We start from the raw sequence: 15991 nt of genomic DNA, 5'->3' as shown, positions 1-15991 counted from the left end.
AGAGCGTGCACCCAAAAGAATTTCAATCTTCCCCACTCCCACCAGTCCCCACTTTGAGCACGCTTCAGGCAGCGTCGACGGCCATGTAGCGCTGCTCCATCCCTAACGCTACTTTCGCGGATTTTCTGCGTCATTGCTGCAGCCCTCGCCCCTCCCCACTCCCCCTCGGCTTTGTTGACCGCTTGCTCACAGCCTCCACCTTACCTTCTGGCCTCGATTTGGCTGCCTCTGACCTGAACCCCTTCCTTCCTTCCTTCTCTCGTGCCTCATTATGGATGCCCTGGTGCTAGTGGAGACGGGGGGGAGATGGCTGGGGCTAAGGAGGATCCGATGCGCATGGCGTTTTACAAGAGCTGGGCAGAGGCTGGATCAATAAGACGGTTGGAATCGCGAAAGAGGCTGCAGAGAGGATTATTTCTGCTGTGCGCCTTGATGGCTGCGCAGATGTGCACATGCTGAGCTGTGCTCTCCTGCCTGTTGGTAAAGGGGTTTGGGGAAGGGGGGTTGTGCGGTTGGTTAAGAGCTAGGACATATATGTGGGGAGAACATGTGCACTTGAAATGGTGATGAAGTCACTTGGCCTGCGATCTATGCGTTGGCTGTCCGCTGTGTGCTGTGGAAGCCTCGCCGATGACCGGTTGTTCCACATGCCATGTTCGTCCGAGTTCGTCGTGTACGATTATCTTGCGTGCCGCATGGATGTCGTTATTGTGTGAGGCTTGAGCTGTTGTCCTCATTTTTTGGAAGTACCGGCGTCGTACGCATTTACGGTCATCTTTGCAGCCTCCAAATATGCCCTGCACCAAATCGTGGTCATCACTGATTGAAGCTGACTGGGTAGAAAATTGAATGAACGATCCCATAGCGACGGCTGGTAGTGAACATTTGGAAAATAGCTCTAGGTTGGCGAAGCAGAGGGTTGCCAATATGGATTACAAGAGCAAAGGATCTACACTCCTTCTGGAATGAGGCCTGGTCTCAGCATACACCATACCTGAAGGCATATTAAGCCAAGTCAAGTCTATGTTGAAAGAATGATCCTAACAGCTCAGCCAACAGTCTTAGGGATGTCTTACCGTTGAAGCAATCGGACGGTCAAAAGAAGCTTCTTGGCAACTCCGTTGCGATTCGGGTCTCGTCGCCTCTTGTGTCTGGACTACTCCCTAACGGTTGTTAGTGTGGCGATCACAGTGCCTTAACCGAGCCGTTTATAGGCCGCAGATATGACGTTCAGCCCCAATGAATGATCCTCCTGCCCAAATGAGGGTAGCTCGATGTAGGTAAGATGCAACTGCCCCGCGTTTGGCTGCTTGTTTTCCTCGTACATAGACAGCACCCATGCCTCAAGAGGCTCGATAATCTCATACTTCCTGACTGACGATCCAAGACCATGGCAATCACAACTCTGGATCAATTGGGCATCCTGCTTGTTACTGGAGCCGCCTACCTACTCGGATTGGTCGTCTACCGTCTCTATTTCAGCCCGCTTGCCAAATTTCCAGGTCCCAAGATAGCTGCTGCAACTTTGTGGTACGAATTCATCTATGATGTCCGCAAGCAGGGAAGGTATCTTTGGAAGATTGCTGAGATGCACGAGAAGTACGGTGCGTAGAGAAGAAGCAGCATTGTACCACACGACGGCAATTGACACCAGCATGTAGGCCCAATTGTGCGGATCAATCCTTACGAGCTGCACATCAATGATCCTGAGTCCAACACCTGTTGCTCCTGCACCTCTTCATTTCACTCATCTTATCCCTAGCTACTACGACGAGCTCTACATTCACGGCCCTCGGCGGACAGACAAGTACGAATGGCAAATGAAGGCCTTCGGACCCCAAACCTCCACATTCCAAACCCTCAACCACGACCTCCACCGCGCCCGCCGCAACGCCGTAGCCCCCTTCTTCTCCACCGCCTCTGTCGCCCGCATTGAACCCCTGATCCAGACCGATATCGAAAAACTCAACGCACGCTTCCGCGACGCGCGAAAGACCGGCGTTGTGATTGACCTCTTCCACGCATTCCTTGCACTGACAAACGACATCATCTGCGAATACGCATTTGGTTCGCCGCAGGGCTGGCTGGAGCAGCCGGAGCTGGGGCGCGATTGGGCGGAGGCGATGTTCAATGCGCTGAAGATGTCGCCTGTGTTCAAGCAGTTCGGGTGGCTGTCGAAGCTGATGAGGAGTATGCCGCGGTCGGTAGCTAACAAGATGAATCCGAGACTCGCTACCTTTATGAGTATTTCGACGGTGCGTATGACACCTTGAGATTGAATTAGATCGAGGGACTAACAGAGACAGATCTGCCAGAAGAGAGTCGAAGACTTGCGCGCTGAGACAAAGGACGGCAAAGAGAGCCCGAATCAGCGCACTATCTTCTCTGAGCTGATGACGAATAAGCAGCTCTCAGAGATGGACAAGTCAGACATGCGACTAGTGGGAGAAGGCAGGTCTGTTATGACGGCGGGGTGAGCAGAAAACATCCTACGGCAGATGCAGTGCTCATTTCAGTTACCAGGTCGAATACAACAGGCCACACCCTAGCCATCATAGCCTACCACCTGATCAAAGACCAAAAGTTGCGCGAGAACCTGCAAGCAGAGCTGGGAGCTACCCTCGAGATGTCGAAACCACCGCTCAGGTGGTCAGAGCTAGAGAAACTGCCGTATCTGGTGCGCTGACGATCCAACATATCTCCCTACCGTACATCCTGCAAATCACTGACGATGTCCAGAACGCGATCATCACCGAAGGCCTCAGGTAAATCGAGATATGTACTCGTCACGTTCCCTAGATCTGACATCAGCAAGGTGGTCCTGCGGCGTAACATCCCACCTCGCGCGCATCTCGCCCGACGCGGATTTGCAGTTCAAAGAGTGGAGCATACCCGCTGGTGTAAGCCCTCCCTCCCTCCTTCCCCCCTTCCCCTTCCTCCCTACCTCCCCTTTCTCTTTCCCCATCACCATCACCATTACTCTACTAACAAAAACAAACAAACAAAGACACCAGTATCAATGTCCGCGCCCCTGATCCACTGGAACCCGACCCTCTTCCCGGACCCGCGCGCCTTCAAGCCCGAGCGCTGGCTCAAGCCCGACGCCGGCCGTCTCCGGAAGTATCTCGTCGCGTTTAGTAAGGGGAGTCGGTCGTGTTTGGGTATGAAGTACGTTTCCCCTTCTTCCTTTATCCCGTCTGTGACTCTCCCTACCACCTCTTTTCCCGACCTTCCCGTTATTCCCGCCCAGAGTGAAGGGGCCCTTCTCATGGAGAAAAGGTAAATGAAGACGCGGAGAAAAACGCATTGCTGACGCATGTTTGATATAGTCTCGCATACTGCGAACTCTACCTAACCATCGCGTCCGTGTTCGCGCCGGGGAAGTTCAACTTCGAGCTGTACGAGACGGACGATAGCGATGTCGAGATCGTGCATGACCTTTTCGCGCCGTTCGCGAGGCTGGATTCGAAGGGGATAAGGGTCAAGGTCCTCTAGATGGTGGAATTGTTGATGCACTCGGAGGCGGAGTGACGAAGGATGATGGAAGAGGAGCGGTTTATCTGTTCGTTTGGCACTGTGCATTGGTAAATTGGCTGACTGGTACGTGGCGTTGTTGGAGTTGGGTTGACTGTAGGTCAGCTGTATTCTTTTATTGGTGGCCTTAGAGGACTGATGCGAGAGCTGCATTGGCATGAAACACGTCGGGGTGAGACGTTTTCGATCAATCTACGAACCAAGTCCGTCAAGCCTTAGCTCGATTTGCTTTGCAATACAAGTCTCACTTCTTCTCATCGGACTCCATTGTCAGGTTCGAGCCAAGATGCCTCTGTGCTTGGTCCCAATAGCGGGCAAGAGTTGCACACTGACATCTTCAGGATGCTACACAGAGTTGCAAGATGCCTCTGTATCTGGTCCAATGACAGGTAAGAGCTGCACACTGACATCTTCAAGATGCTACACAGAGGTATATGTATGATGCAGGGGTGTTTGAGCATTGAGTTCTCGTGCTATAAAGCTTTCCTTTTTCTTTCAAATCCCGTTCTTTTCTACCATCACAATTCGATCAAGCACAAATTTTGAATACAGTAAAAAACAGTTCAACATGTGTCGAGTAAAAACAGAAGTATATTCTGAGGAGCTATGCAAGGGCCGGTGTATTATTTACCTGGTTCAAGAAAGATGTGGCTACAACCCGACGACCGGTGCCGCAGCACTTAAATGCCATGGCCCAGCCTACGAACCCAGATTTGCGTAAGCCTCAAAGCTTTCCACACAACCATGAAGCTTTATTGAGCTCTCCCTCCAGGCCGGAAAATCAAGATCCTCCCGTAAAAATTGAAGGAAACTGCAGTATATCGCCAAACAACCCCCATTCCAAGAAATTTCAGCATCTCTAACTTTTTTCGGCAGAATTACATGCTCCCGAGCACAAGAAAAAGGAGTGTGACAATGCAAGAAAGGCTAGAGACAATGCTAGCGACGTTCTCATAGCATTCGACCAAGGACAGAGGAGCTACCTCCCAAGACCAGCACTCATCAAAAATGTGCAAGACGCCGCGGAGCACGTGAAGCAGGTCGACGAGGAGTGGGATACTGCGAAACAAAGACGCGATGACCCTAATATTCGTGCTCCTGGAGCGTATTGGCCTCAATTCGAATGAGCTGTATTCTTTGGCCAGATGAAGAGGATTAGGACATGCAGCATGCACTTGCAGTGAAAGAAGACTTGATGATTTTGGAGCCTAGTGTTCAATGAACCCGATAATGATGGGACGTCTTTCGGCTTACCGTCATAGATAGCACGCTTGTTGATAGATGTAAGAACATATCATGCGATGGCCAATCAGAATCCGAGATCTAGAGCCGCGATTACTTGAGTCAACATGCATCCATGCTCCATCGTTCTATTCGCGCATCGGATTCAATATTGCCGTTATTTCCCTTGGTGATTGAATGAAGGAGAAGACAAAGACCGTGCGAGGTCCCGATTGAGAGCCCAGTTGATTGGAGACGCGATTCGATTTTGATAAAGACGACGTTGACGGATTGTATGATACGTATTAAAATCGTGAAGGGTCCGTATAAGTGTCATAGATTCTGCTGAAGGAGTGGGTGGGATTGTCTCTTTGAGATGACCTCCAGACCAGCATAGCCATTGCTGTTGGTGGCTGTGATTATGTATCTTGATTCGCTGCACTGTTATTCGTTCATTCATTCAATAACATGTCTTTTGAATCATAGGCCCCCATTTTACCGACTCGGGCCTCATCTTTTACCCATATGATGAGGTTCATGGCTGAAATACTCTACTCGCTAGCTATATCAAATGTGATAAATGAGCCGAGTCACTATCGCACACCCAGGTGGTTCAATCTGCCTCAGTAGATCTTGATATCGACAATTTCCGCGTTGGCAAAGCACGATCTTATCATCCAGCGGCAGAGTCCTATCCGCTTGCACGCACCAATACGTTCATCATCCTTCACCAGTGCCAATCCCATTACCATCGCTCTTGAAGATTCCTCGTCTTCTAGCTCAATATTTCGACCGAACAGTTCGTAAGGCATGATGTCTTTAGATGCATAGTGCTCTTTTCGTATTTCTAGGCAAAAGAATCCCTGGTAGGGCTTCAATTCAGTGGGTATGTCAGGGTGGACGAGTCCTATCCTTTGCTCTTTGCGATCCATTGCTGTAAAAATTGTGTCCGTACGGTCGCCTTCAAAAAGGGGTGAAGGGGCAGCTTGACATGAGATAAAGCGGCCACGAAGCTGGATAAAACTCTTTCGATCCGGCGTAAGGCTCTCGGCTTCTGGAGTATTAGTGAACACTTGTAGCAATGTGAAATCACCAAAATCATCAGGACTATGTTCATAATTGAGACCTTCTCCGATATTGAAGAGTCTTTGGCTGTCAAAAGAGACTGGTCCCTCTACTGCGGCCCAGGAGCAGCTAGGGGCGCTGTATTGAAAGGGCCTTCTTAGCACAGTGCCCTCATCCAAGAACTCAATTGTGGTCCTCCAGAGAAGTGATGATGGTATTTGGCTGGTGAATAATCCTGCGCAGTAAGTGTCATACTCCGCTGTCATAGCTTGTGCAAGTCCCAGTATTGCTGGCACCTTGTCCTTTTCATGAGTCAGATTCCGTCGTGAGTATTCCTCTACAAGCTTGAACCAATTTTCTCTTTTGATCAATGACGGTGAGTATTCAGATTTCTCATCAGTCGAATTGGGCATTAGGAATGGCGGTGGATCCTGGATATCCATCTGCAACCACGGTAGCTCGCTCGAAGCCTTCGACGTTTTACATTCTCATAGCAATATACCGTCGGCGAAGTAGAGACTCCGTCGTGATAGATGGCGCTCTTATAAAGTCTATGCTTTTCTATAAAGCGGTTTTTGGCCCCAGGTATCGTTCTAATCCACTAGAGATTTAGTGAAGATGCGAATTCTCTTCGAAGCTTTTACAATATCAATTAGGGGGTTGACCCTTACCTTTGTGCTTCTCTCTACGCGATAGCCCCTACTGTTGTTGCTCGATATTGATGCTGCAAGTGTTATTATTGACCGCTCGTATATTTTGCTTATAATTCTGATTTCTTGGGCCCATTCTTCTTTAAAGTCCTGGACAATATAGAAACAGTTAATCCAAAGGTAGTGAATTCCTAGCTTTACTGTAATTTGCACAGCGTCTTGGAATGTCAATAGCAAGGTTTCAAATTCAATGTGCCCTATTCTCTCTGTGAGATTCAAAGTCGTAGTTATAACCCAAGACTCGAGGTCGGGGCCTCAGCAATGACTTAATATCGCGTATACCGGTCTTTGAAGCTTAACATCCTGGGAACTAATTAGCTTGATGCGTAATTTATTAAGCCTTTTTTCAAGGAATAATACTCTCTTCGGTGTAAATAGCTCATCGATTGCATTGCACAGGATGTGCTTGTCTTGACACTCTTTCAGCCAAGATCTCATCAATAGAACGTCGTCTTTCGATTCGGATAATTGCGCCAATGGGAGCTGCCTATCTTGGTGGAGTTAGCAGGTGCACAGCAATGACCTTCATTCTGATGAGGCGAGTCTTACTGAACGAGTCTGGCATATGATAGTTGAACACATGATTGTGATCATCGATGCCAATGCAGAGAACGAAGCCTTGGTGAGGTTTTATCATAGCCAAGCGAAGGTTTGTAGGACGGTTGGACATTTCTCCAGGAAGTCCTCTAACACATTGACTAGAGACCAGAATCTTGCGAAGACGACATCCCCATTGTGATCTTCGCAAGACGAAAACCGAGGGAACCGGAATTTTAGTCTCCAAAATAGTTCTCACACGATGTTCCGCATTATCAGGAGCTGAGTGGAAAAAGCTCACGGGGATATATTGGCAAAAAATGCAGGGTGACATTGTTTCGTCGTAATAGCTTAACAACTTGAGTAGCAGACAATCGGAAGCATAATAGGCCTCAATGATTGCCCATGATAAAGGTGATTCGCAGACACAAAGGATCGAAATATCGAGCATCTAGAGTCTAGGGCTATCAATAACCATCAAATAATGAAGTGCAAATGCAGTTCCCACCGAATTTAGAGCAAAATTCGTATGTACATCTAAGATGGGTAGATGAAGCGAGGGTGACTAAAGATGGAACTTGGGCAGCAGTGAGCGCCAAGCTTCAGCCTGACCCCGGACGCTTTGGGGTGGGAAAGTTTGGGCCTAGTGCAGGATGATGGTTAGCGATGGTCAGGAATGGAGAGACTGCGATGGAATTGGAGTAATAAAGAGGGGAGGTACTGCTACCATACTATAGGGTTCTGTATGATAGAGATAGCCTACTCATACTTTGCAGTTTTCGAGGTTTTACACATGCTTTGAGACATGTAGGCCCTGCCCTATACGACGTGCCATTGATAACGCGTTTATGACGCAGTTTGAGACCGCGTGAATAATATCTTCGTCTCTTTCGCTTGCTTTCATATGCTAGAGGACTTGTCTACCCCCAGAATATTGTCGGTTTCCTACCCCAATCGGAAACACTTTGAAAACTAATTAGGCTTTACAGCAACGTCTGAGTGTCAATGACTAAATAAAACCTCTCACTCTGTAACGCCTGTGCAAGACTAGACACATAGATCTGCTCCGATTCAGCTCATATCTCATATGGAGGTTGTGAAAGCTTCACGCATCGCCTTCACCACAAGGTCCTCCATTTAGATACCAAAAGACTTAATCAAGAATACAATAAATGGGAGGGTCGGTATCAAGAATCGACAGATGCACTGGAAGCGATGCAGAAGGCCTGCGAGCAAGACAAAGTGTCAAAACCCTGGCTGAAATAGGACCAGTCTGTCCACTGGGTCGTTAAGCAGGAGTGTGAGAGAGCTCAACGATCCTACAAAGATTGCGGGAAACAGTCGTGGAAGGAAGATAGGGGGAGATATAATTGGTGGCTTTGTCGTTCTGATCAGACCAATCAGGAACTGAGGCGATTTGTAATTCTTTCGAGGGACAAGGGTTGCCTGAATGCGCCCATAGAGATAGACCACGTGTTGGAGAATGTTGAGGGAAAACCCTTGCTGAGTACTTGACTAAGACGTCATTGTAGCTGTCGTTAGTATGTTCTAATCTTCAACGCCTCTCATACATGTCAGCGTATTACGTATTCTACAGGCATTTCTAGTCATTAGCTCGCTTCAGTTCCATCCAATAACCATTGTTTACAGAACCATCGAGTCGGACAGGGAGCCGAGAATGCATGTGCGACGTTTCGAGCTCGACGACTTCTCCCAGTCGTACAATGCATAGCTCGTGACATCGTTTTCGAGAGTGACATACGGGGGTCAAGGAAGTCTGCCTTGTGGGACGTTGTACAAGATTCTTCCGCCGAAAGTGTACGACTCTGAAGCGTACTACCCCTTGGGCGTATAAGTATAAACCCTCTACTGCCTTTTTCCACAAGCTTCAAAACTTGTTCACAGCTTTTTGGCACCACAGTATCTCACCCTCAGGCAGACTTGACCTTACCCTAATTATGGAGCTCATCATGGTCGTTCTAGGCCGTTGGCGATATCGATTTGGTGTGAAGAAAATGAAGATTGGGGATATGTTCCCACGCTGGCGAACTCAGTTGAAGGACTTGGAGTCGAAGGAAATGGAGATTTGCGACAAATGGCGAGCTGAACTAGGAGAACTGGAAGAGAAACAATTAGCGCTGTCAGAACCTTGGCGATACAATTTGGATACCTCGACAATGGAATCCATCGAAAACGAGAATGTGTAAGTAAGCGTCGTTAAACTTCTTCTGGAACTAACGAGAGACAGCCGAGGTCACTCGAACTGTGGTGAAGGTGAGAAGCATTCCCGCCTGAGAAGTTCATGTGAAGGTTTCTCTGTGGCTGTACTGATTCATGTCCAGGCTGCGATGACCGACTCAAGTGTTTCGTGCATAACGTTGCAAGGATAAACATCCAACACTATCACCAAATGATAGAAGAGTGGGAAGACAAGTTGAGCCAGGAAGGGTTGACACTAGCAGCGGCCAGGCTCGTTCGCGGACCACTTGAGCCATTCACCATCATAGCCGAGGGTATTGATGATCTTAAGACAAGAAGGGATATGATGAGGGAAAAGCTGGCAGAGGATTACAACGAGAAATTTGTACCACCTTGTTCGTTCCGAAGCCTGAAAGACGGGAGGTTTTCGATCGCCAGTGACAGCACTTCCCTGCGCTCCTTTGGGGGGATTCTCAGTAAGATAAGGTTCATTGAGGAAGAAGGGAGCTGAACACAGGATACGCTTATGTACGTAGCTCAATTTGACTTGTGTGCATCCAGCTGTCTCGTGGGGATAATCAAAGGCAAGTTTGCCCACAATTCCCTCTCCTTCGGATGGCACTGCACTCCATAGCCATCTGATGAATCGCAACAAGTCACCTGTGCATGATCTGACATGACAAACAGTGCAAGCAAGTTGCCCATTACTGAGCAGATTTCCAGCTTAGTGATTCTAGTCGCTTCCTTTCTTTTGGAAAGGACATGTTGGTGGCTTGGCGCCCATTAGGTAATCAGACCATACTGTGTCGTTGACGTTGGGTGAAGTATGGAAAAAAGATCTTTTGACTATTTTTGGTATCGTGATAGATATATTGAAGATTGCTGTTAGAAGTTGTCCTGGGTTGAGGCATTACCGCCAATTATAAGCGAGGAAATGAGAGGTTGGTGTTTTGAGTGTACTATTCCCCTTTCGGGGTAGCCCGATATTGATACTTTTAAAAATCTTCCTAAGAACAGAATCCTATTGTCAGACGGGTAGGGACATCTATTGTCAGCGAACTCGGGTCACAGTAGAGCTGGAGGGAGCTGTGCGACGATTGTAGTGATCCTGACGCATAGAACGCTCCAGACTATCTTGGAGAATTTCGCTCACTCTGACACCGTCATCGTCATACACTGCTCATCTTTGACGCCGACAGAACTTGGACCACTTCGATCCAATCGAGCTCTTCGCACACCTAGTATCAGTTTCAGCATTCGTCAACCATCAGACGCGTCTCTGAACTTGCTCAGTTGCTCCCAACAGGATTGCTGGACTGTCCGCTCCCCGCACAGAACGCGTAGCCTCAGACGGAAAAATTCTAAGCCATGTCGAATGACAACAATAGCACCAATTTGCAATCTAAAACCGCTCTTAACATCTGCACGTGCAATGGTAAAGGAGATGGTGAGATCGTTGCGTGTGCCAGCACTTCGTGCACAATAAAGTCGTATCACGTCGAATGCGTGGGCTTAAAATCAGCACCCCAGGAGCAATGGTATTGCGACTCATGTGCATCAAAATGGCATGGTTGGCTTCAGCAGACAGAAGAAGAAAGCGACAAATACAAAGCCAGTGTCAAGGCTCAGTGGGATCCTCAGGTCCTCGGATCGCGAACTCGCGGCCAAAAACTCAAAAACACAACAGACAAGCGTTATGACACGCAGGTCATGGCAAATGCGAAACCCATAATCCCCGATGAATCAACCATGAAGCGCCAAAAAGCAAAGGCAGCGAGGGCAGAGAAAGCAGAAGCAGTAAGGGCAAAGAAAGCACAGGCAACCGGTCCGAAGTTAACCATAGCTACTAATCCGCCGGTCAACAACCATACCCCGCGAAGCAGAGGAACTAACGGCATCGAAATCGAGCTGTCTCATATCATGAAAGGAATTCTTTCTCCCATAGATGCGAGACAACTCGCGAAGAACGCTAACCCAAATGAGAACAATGGGCAAGATAGCCCTCTCGCTAGCTACAGCCAGGGAAACTCACCAGCTCCAATGGCTGGTCGCGCCCAAGAAGACACCCACAAAGAACCAGATCCTCGTGATGACGCCAGTGACAATTCAGACTATCACGAAGCACCACAGACGCGTGACCAGACCGTTGCACAGACCAATGGCGATCACAGCGACGGACCGGCGGAGGAACCCTCCACCTCGGCAGCGACCAGGGAGAACTCTCTTGCAGCTTCGCAGCCGGGCTCCGCGCCCTCTCCAACCCCAGCGACATCTAGGGAAGGTAGCGTACAAGCTTCCTCCTCGGCGCCCCTCCCCGCCAACCCCACCTCACCCTCCAACGCAACCTCCCCCTCCCCAACAGACGAGCAGACAGACCCCAACCCCGACGACGACGCGGAGTGGGAAGGATTCTCCGCCCAAGAGCTAGACATCACGAAGCATCCGCTCTTCCCGCAACTCTGCGCCCGTACGCGCAAACGTGACCGCCTGGTCATTTTCGACTCCTCCTCCTCCGACGACGACGCCAGCACCGCTGCCGGATCATCTCGTACTGCTGATGAGGCTTTGGAGATCCAGGAGGATATTGAAGGCATGTTGGCGTGGCCGCCGGCAAACACGCACTTCTGGTACCGTAACGCGGGGAACGGGGTGAAGAATAAGAATGATAAGGGCTCGAAGAGAGCGTGCTATATGTTTGGGTTGACTGCTCTGAAGAGGGAGCAGCGGGAGTGGGAGGCTAGGGAGGCGGCTAAGCCGATTGAGCGGCGGGTTTGTCAGCCCAGTCGGATGGTGGTGAAGCCGAAGAAGAGGAAGAGGAGGGGGAGGAGGGATGTTTACTAGGGATTGTTGAGATGGACGGTTGGAGGAGTTTGGGGGGTGATACATAGGTTGTGCGGTGGGTGGGGGTGAAAGAGGGGTTGAAAGAGTGACTGAGATATCTTGCATAGCCTGCGGTGTTTGTTGGAATTTAGGAGGATGCATAGCGTGTGCGGTGGGTGAGGGGGTCAATGAGTTGGAAGCACTTAGAAATGCTTTTATACATAGTTTGCGTTCGTTTGCTTAGTTATGGGAGAAGGTGGTGAGCTTGTACCGCTCATGGACGAGAAAGACTTGTTGTATATCATGATTCAATTTCGACAAGACTGGAAGTGGAAATCTCAATTTCAAATACCGCGAGGATGTTTGCCATTTATGCAAGTCGCCGTCGCTGAAATTAGGCTTCCCTGCACCGCCTTGTTGTCAAGGCAGCCTATCTACACTGCAATCTGACTGAGAACACGATTGTAACCTCCAGCAGGCGCCATCACTGTCGCTCAAAGGAAACTAGCGCGCATGCAAGCTGCGTCAATGGACAAACTAGGAAATACTTCGGTTTCGCTCGACCTGGTTTTAGTACCAAGAAACCCTCTTGATTTGACTTGACCTTCTAAAGACATCTCCAAGAAGCCCGTAAGCGAGCAATCCTCATCCAAACGTATTTGCATTTTGTTCTATACTAGAGTAGACACAGACCACTGATAGCATACCATCAAGAGCAACGAACGAGCGCCAATGAAAGATTTTGGCCCAGGACTTCGCTGCTCCTAAAACGACACCATTGATGGCGTAAGTCATTAACCATTGCATATGAACAAATTGCTAATATACCGTGAGGAGACGAACTGCCCCTAAGGTAGCCTCGGAAGCATTGTTAAGCCGCCGGGGGAACTTAGGCGGTGCTCTAGGGTAGCCGCCCCTGGGTCCCAAGGTCTGGCGCCCTGGACAAAACCACCCCCAGCGCCCCATGACCACAGTGGGGCCACTACCTCTCATCACGACCCTAAACGCACCTCACTCTCACACACCCTTTCATGTCTCACTCACAGATAAGCAAGATCCTCCCCCCCAAAAACATCTTGGCAAAAGCATTCGGACCTACCTTACCTTACAAGAGAACGCGGATATCCCAGTTCGCCAAGTCCTGGGCAAGGCTGGGCGTACGCAAATGGCGTGATCGCATAACGACGATCCCCACATAAATTCTCTTTTTTCACGAGACATGTGACTGCAACTGCTGGGGGGTGCTTGGCAACAACTCTGACCATTATCTGCCAGGTTGTTGGGGGGAGCGAGTTCGCTATCAGTCAAAACGGGGCGGTGGGACGTAGGTAGAAGCGCTATCTACAAAATCTTTCTCACTGTCTAGTCGTCTGGGAGGTGAAGTGATAAGACGCACGTTACGATAACAAGAGAGGATCTTACTGTGGGAACTTGCTGTGATACGATCGATACGGTAGTTCGGTCTGTGTATATAAATATATACTTCAGCCCCAGCCAGCGCCTCAACCACCACATCCTGACCCAGCGCTCTGGTTACAGGTACCCCACCCCCAATCGCTCCGCGAGCCTAAGTCAACATCATCCTGACCCGCCATCATCTTCCTCGACACCTCTCCCGACTCCTTGGCCCAAAACATCCCCGCCCATCAACAAAAATGGGCCTCATCAGCCGCAAATCCGGCAGCGAGAAAAAGGTCCACGCTTTCTCCAGCAGCGATTCCTCCAGCCCCACCCCCGGTCGTCCCGCAGAGACGATGGAATTGGACGATATGAAAGACCCCAAGACGCGTCTAAAGCGGGGGTTGAAGAGTAGGCAGATCACTATGATTGCGATTGGGGGTGCTATGTATGTCTCTTCCCCCTCGTCCCATTCCCTTTTTCATTTTCTTTCCCACAATGAGTTGATTTGCTTGACTTGGCGGTTGGATGGGGGAAGGGTTGCTGACAGGGAAGGGAAAATATAGTGGGACAGGTCTCATCATCGGCACGGGCGCCGCGCTCGCGAAAGCGGGGCCTGCGAGTATTTTGATCGCCTATACCATTGTGGGGTTTGTCGTTTATATGGTGATGTGCGCTTTGGGGGAGATGGCGGCGTGGTTGCCGTTGGAGAGTGGGTTTACTGGGGTACGTCGCACCCCTTTTTTTTCCATGTCGGGGAATGGTGGTGGATAGTGTGGGGTGGAGGATTGCTGACGAAAAGGTTCGTAGTATGCGGCTAGGTTCTGCGATCCGGCGCTGGGGTTTTCGCTGGGATATACTTATTTGTTTAAATGTAGGCTGGTGATGGACCTGGAGGTATTGGGATGAAGGAAGCTGACTTCATGGGCAGATCTCATCACAACGCCTAATCAGTTGACAGCTGGAGCGTTGGTCATCCAATACTGGGTTGATAGGGACAGAGTAAATCCGGGGGTCTTCATAGCGGTCTTCCTGGTCGCGATCGTTCTCATCAATTTTTTGGGTATCAGATTCTTCGGAGGTCAGTCAACGCCAACCTACCCACCCTCTTGTGAAATGAAGATTGACATGTATCAGAGTTCGAATTCTGGCTCTCATCAATCAAAGTCCTAACGATCGTGGGATTGCTCTTGCTCTCCTTGATCCTCATGCTTGGTGGTGGACCAGACCACGATCGCAAAGGCTTTCGATACTGGAATGATCCTGGTGCTTTCAAGCCGCTGTATAAAAGTAGGCCACGCCGAACTTGTAAATTCCACGGCTGACGTGCCATCAGAGGGATCAGCAGGCAATTTCATTGGCTTGTGGTCCACCATGGTCACCGCCGTCTTTGCTTATCTGGGTACTGAACTTGTTGGTAAGCTTTCAACGACACTCAATGACAATGGACGTTCATTACTTACACGTACCCAAGGCGTAACCGTTGGCGAGGCGCAGAACCCGCGTAAAGTCATCCCACGAGCGATCAAGCTGACCTTCTGGCGTATCGTCGTCTTTTACGTCCTTTCAGTCCTCCTCATCGGCACCCTCGTGCCGTATAACTCGCCCCGCCTCTCCTTTGCAAATAAGCAGAGCACAGGTGCCTCCGCTTCTCCGTTCGTAGTTGCAATCGCGTCGAGCGGTATCAAGGCTCTCCCTGGTTTTGTGTAAGTCTCTGTTTTTCCTGACTCACTTTCATCCACTGGCACTGCTCCTTCTCACAAAGCATCAGTAATGCTTGCATTCTCATTTTCGTCTTCTCCGCCTCAAATTCCGATCTTTATATCGGCACTCGAACCCTCTACGGCATCGCCAAAGAAGGTAAAGCCCACCGCATCTTTGCCCGCACCAACAGACGCGGTCTCCCTATGTATTCTCTGGGGCTCTGCTCGCTCATCGCCTGCATCGCTTTCCTAAACGTCTCGGATGACTCGCGAAAGGTGTTCGGCTATTTCGTCAATCTTGTCACCATCTTTGGTCTCTTGACCTGGATCTCGATATTGGTGACTCACATATACTTTGTCAAAGCTCGACGCGCGCAAGGTATTACAAAGGATCAGATGGCCTACACAGCGCCATTTGGACTGTATGGCACGTACTTTGCCCTGGTGTTTTGCATCTTGATTGCCATCTTCAAGAACTTCGACGCATTTGTGCATGTATCGACACGAGACCCGCCAGGTTTTGATTACAAGAATTTCATCACTGGATATTTGGGTATTCCATTGTATTTGTTTATGATCTTCGGTTGGAAGTTTAGGATGAAGACTAAGACATGGGGACCGCTGGAGGCCGATTTCTATACTGGGAAAGATGTGATTGATGCGGAAGAAGAAGAGTTTCTGGCAAACAAGGACAGAGAGATGGATGAAAAGGGTGGGAAAGGGAAGGGAGGATCGTTTTACAGGAAATTTGTTGCTTGGCTGTTCTGAAGGTTGGGGGGGGGATGAGCATGTGGTCGCGCGAGC

General features: G+C 49.5%; 6 protein-coding genes across 6 annotated transcripts; 5 read left to right on the top strand and 1 right to left on the bottom strand.

Annotated features, from left to right (window-relative positions):
• Positions 1 to 1390: 1390 nt before the first annotated feature.
• On the top strand, positions 1391 to 3495 carry KY384_000814 (uncharacterized protein; the record flags this gene model as incomplete). The annotated part of the gene is made up of 6 exons (XM_044809348.1): positions 1391 to 1604; positions 1662 to 1710; positions 1763 to 2255; positions 2307 to 2473; positions 2505 to 2765; positions 3330 to 3495. The coding sequence occupies 6 exons, from the start codon at positions 1391 to 1393 to the stop codon at positions 3493 to 3495; spliced, it is 1350 nt and encodes a 449-aa protein (XP_044665335.1).
• A 728-nt stretch (positions 3496 to 4223) lies between these two features.
• Positions 4224 to 4661, top strand: KY384_000813 (uncharacterized protein; the record flags this gene model as incomplete). Its single annotated transcript, XM_044809347.1, has 2 exons — positions 4224 to 4251; positions 4411 to 4661. The coding sequence occupies 2 exons, from the start codon at positions 4224 to 4226 to the stop codon at positions 4659 to 4661; spliced, it is 279 nt and encodes a 92-aa protein (XP_044665334.1).
• A 717-nt stretch (positions 4662 to 5378) lies between these two features.
• KY384_000812 (uncharacterized protein) lies at positions 5379 to 6233 on the bottom strand (the record flags this gene model as incomplete). The annotated part of the gene is made up of 1 exon (XM_044809346.1): positions 5379 to 6233. The coding sequence occupies one exon, from the start codon at positions 6231 to 6233 to the stop codon at positions 5379 to 5381; it is 855 nt and encodes a 284-aa protein (XP_044665333.1).
• Positions 6234 to 9025: 2792 nt separating this feature from the next.
• Positions 9026 to 9777, top strand: KY384_000811 (uncharacterized protein; the record flags this gene model as incomplete). The annotated part of the gene is made up of 3 exons (XM_044809345.1): positions 9026 to 9270; positions 9316 to 9341; positions 9410 to 9777. The coding sequence occupies 3 exons, from the start codon at positions 9026 to 9028 to the stop codon at positions 9775 to 9777; spliced, it is 639 nt and encodes a 212-aa protein (XP_044665332.1).
• Positions 9778 to 10634: 857 nt separating this feature from the next.
• On the top strand, positions 10635 to 12107 carry KY384_000810 (uncharacterized protein; the record flags this gene model as incomplete). Its single annotated transcript, XM_044809344.1, has 1 exon — positions 10635 to 12107. The coding sequence occupies one exon, from the start codon at positions 10635 to 10637 to the stop codon at positions 12105 to 12107; it is 1473 nt and encodes a 490-aa protein (XP_044665331.1).
• A 1634-nt stretch (positions 12108 to 13741) lies between these two features.
• KY384_000809 (uncharacterized protein) lies at positions 13742 to 15955 on the top strand (the record flags this gene model as incomplete). The annotated part of the gene is made up of 8 exons (XM_044809343.1): positions 13742 to 13932; positions 14051 to 14210; positions 14363 to 14381; positions 14416 to 14565; positions 14622 to 14774; positions 14821 to 14901; positions 14959 to 15190; positions 15250 to 15955. 8 exons carry the CDS (start codon positions 13742 to 13744, stop codon positions 15953 to 15955), a joined length of 1692 nt encoding a protein of 563 aa, XP_044665330.1.
• Between the last annotated feature and the right edge of the window lie 36 nt (positions 15956 to 15991).

This window comes from Bacidia gigantensis (assembly GCF_019456465.1).
Source record: "Bacidia gigantensis strain McMullin 20006 chromosome Unknown contig_74, whole genome shotgun sequence".
Classification (NCBI taxonomy): Eukaryota; Fungi; Ascomycota; class Lecanoromycetes; order Lecanorales; family Ramalinaceae; genus Bacidia; species Bacidia gigantensis.
This window is presented reverse-complemented; position numbering and strand designations above follow the sequence as displayed.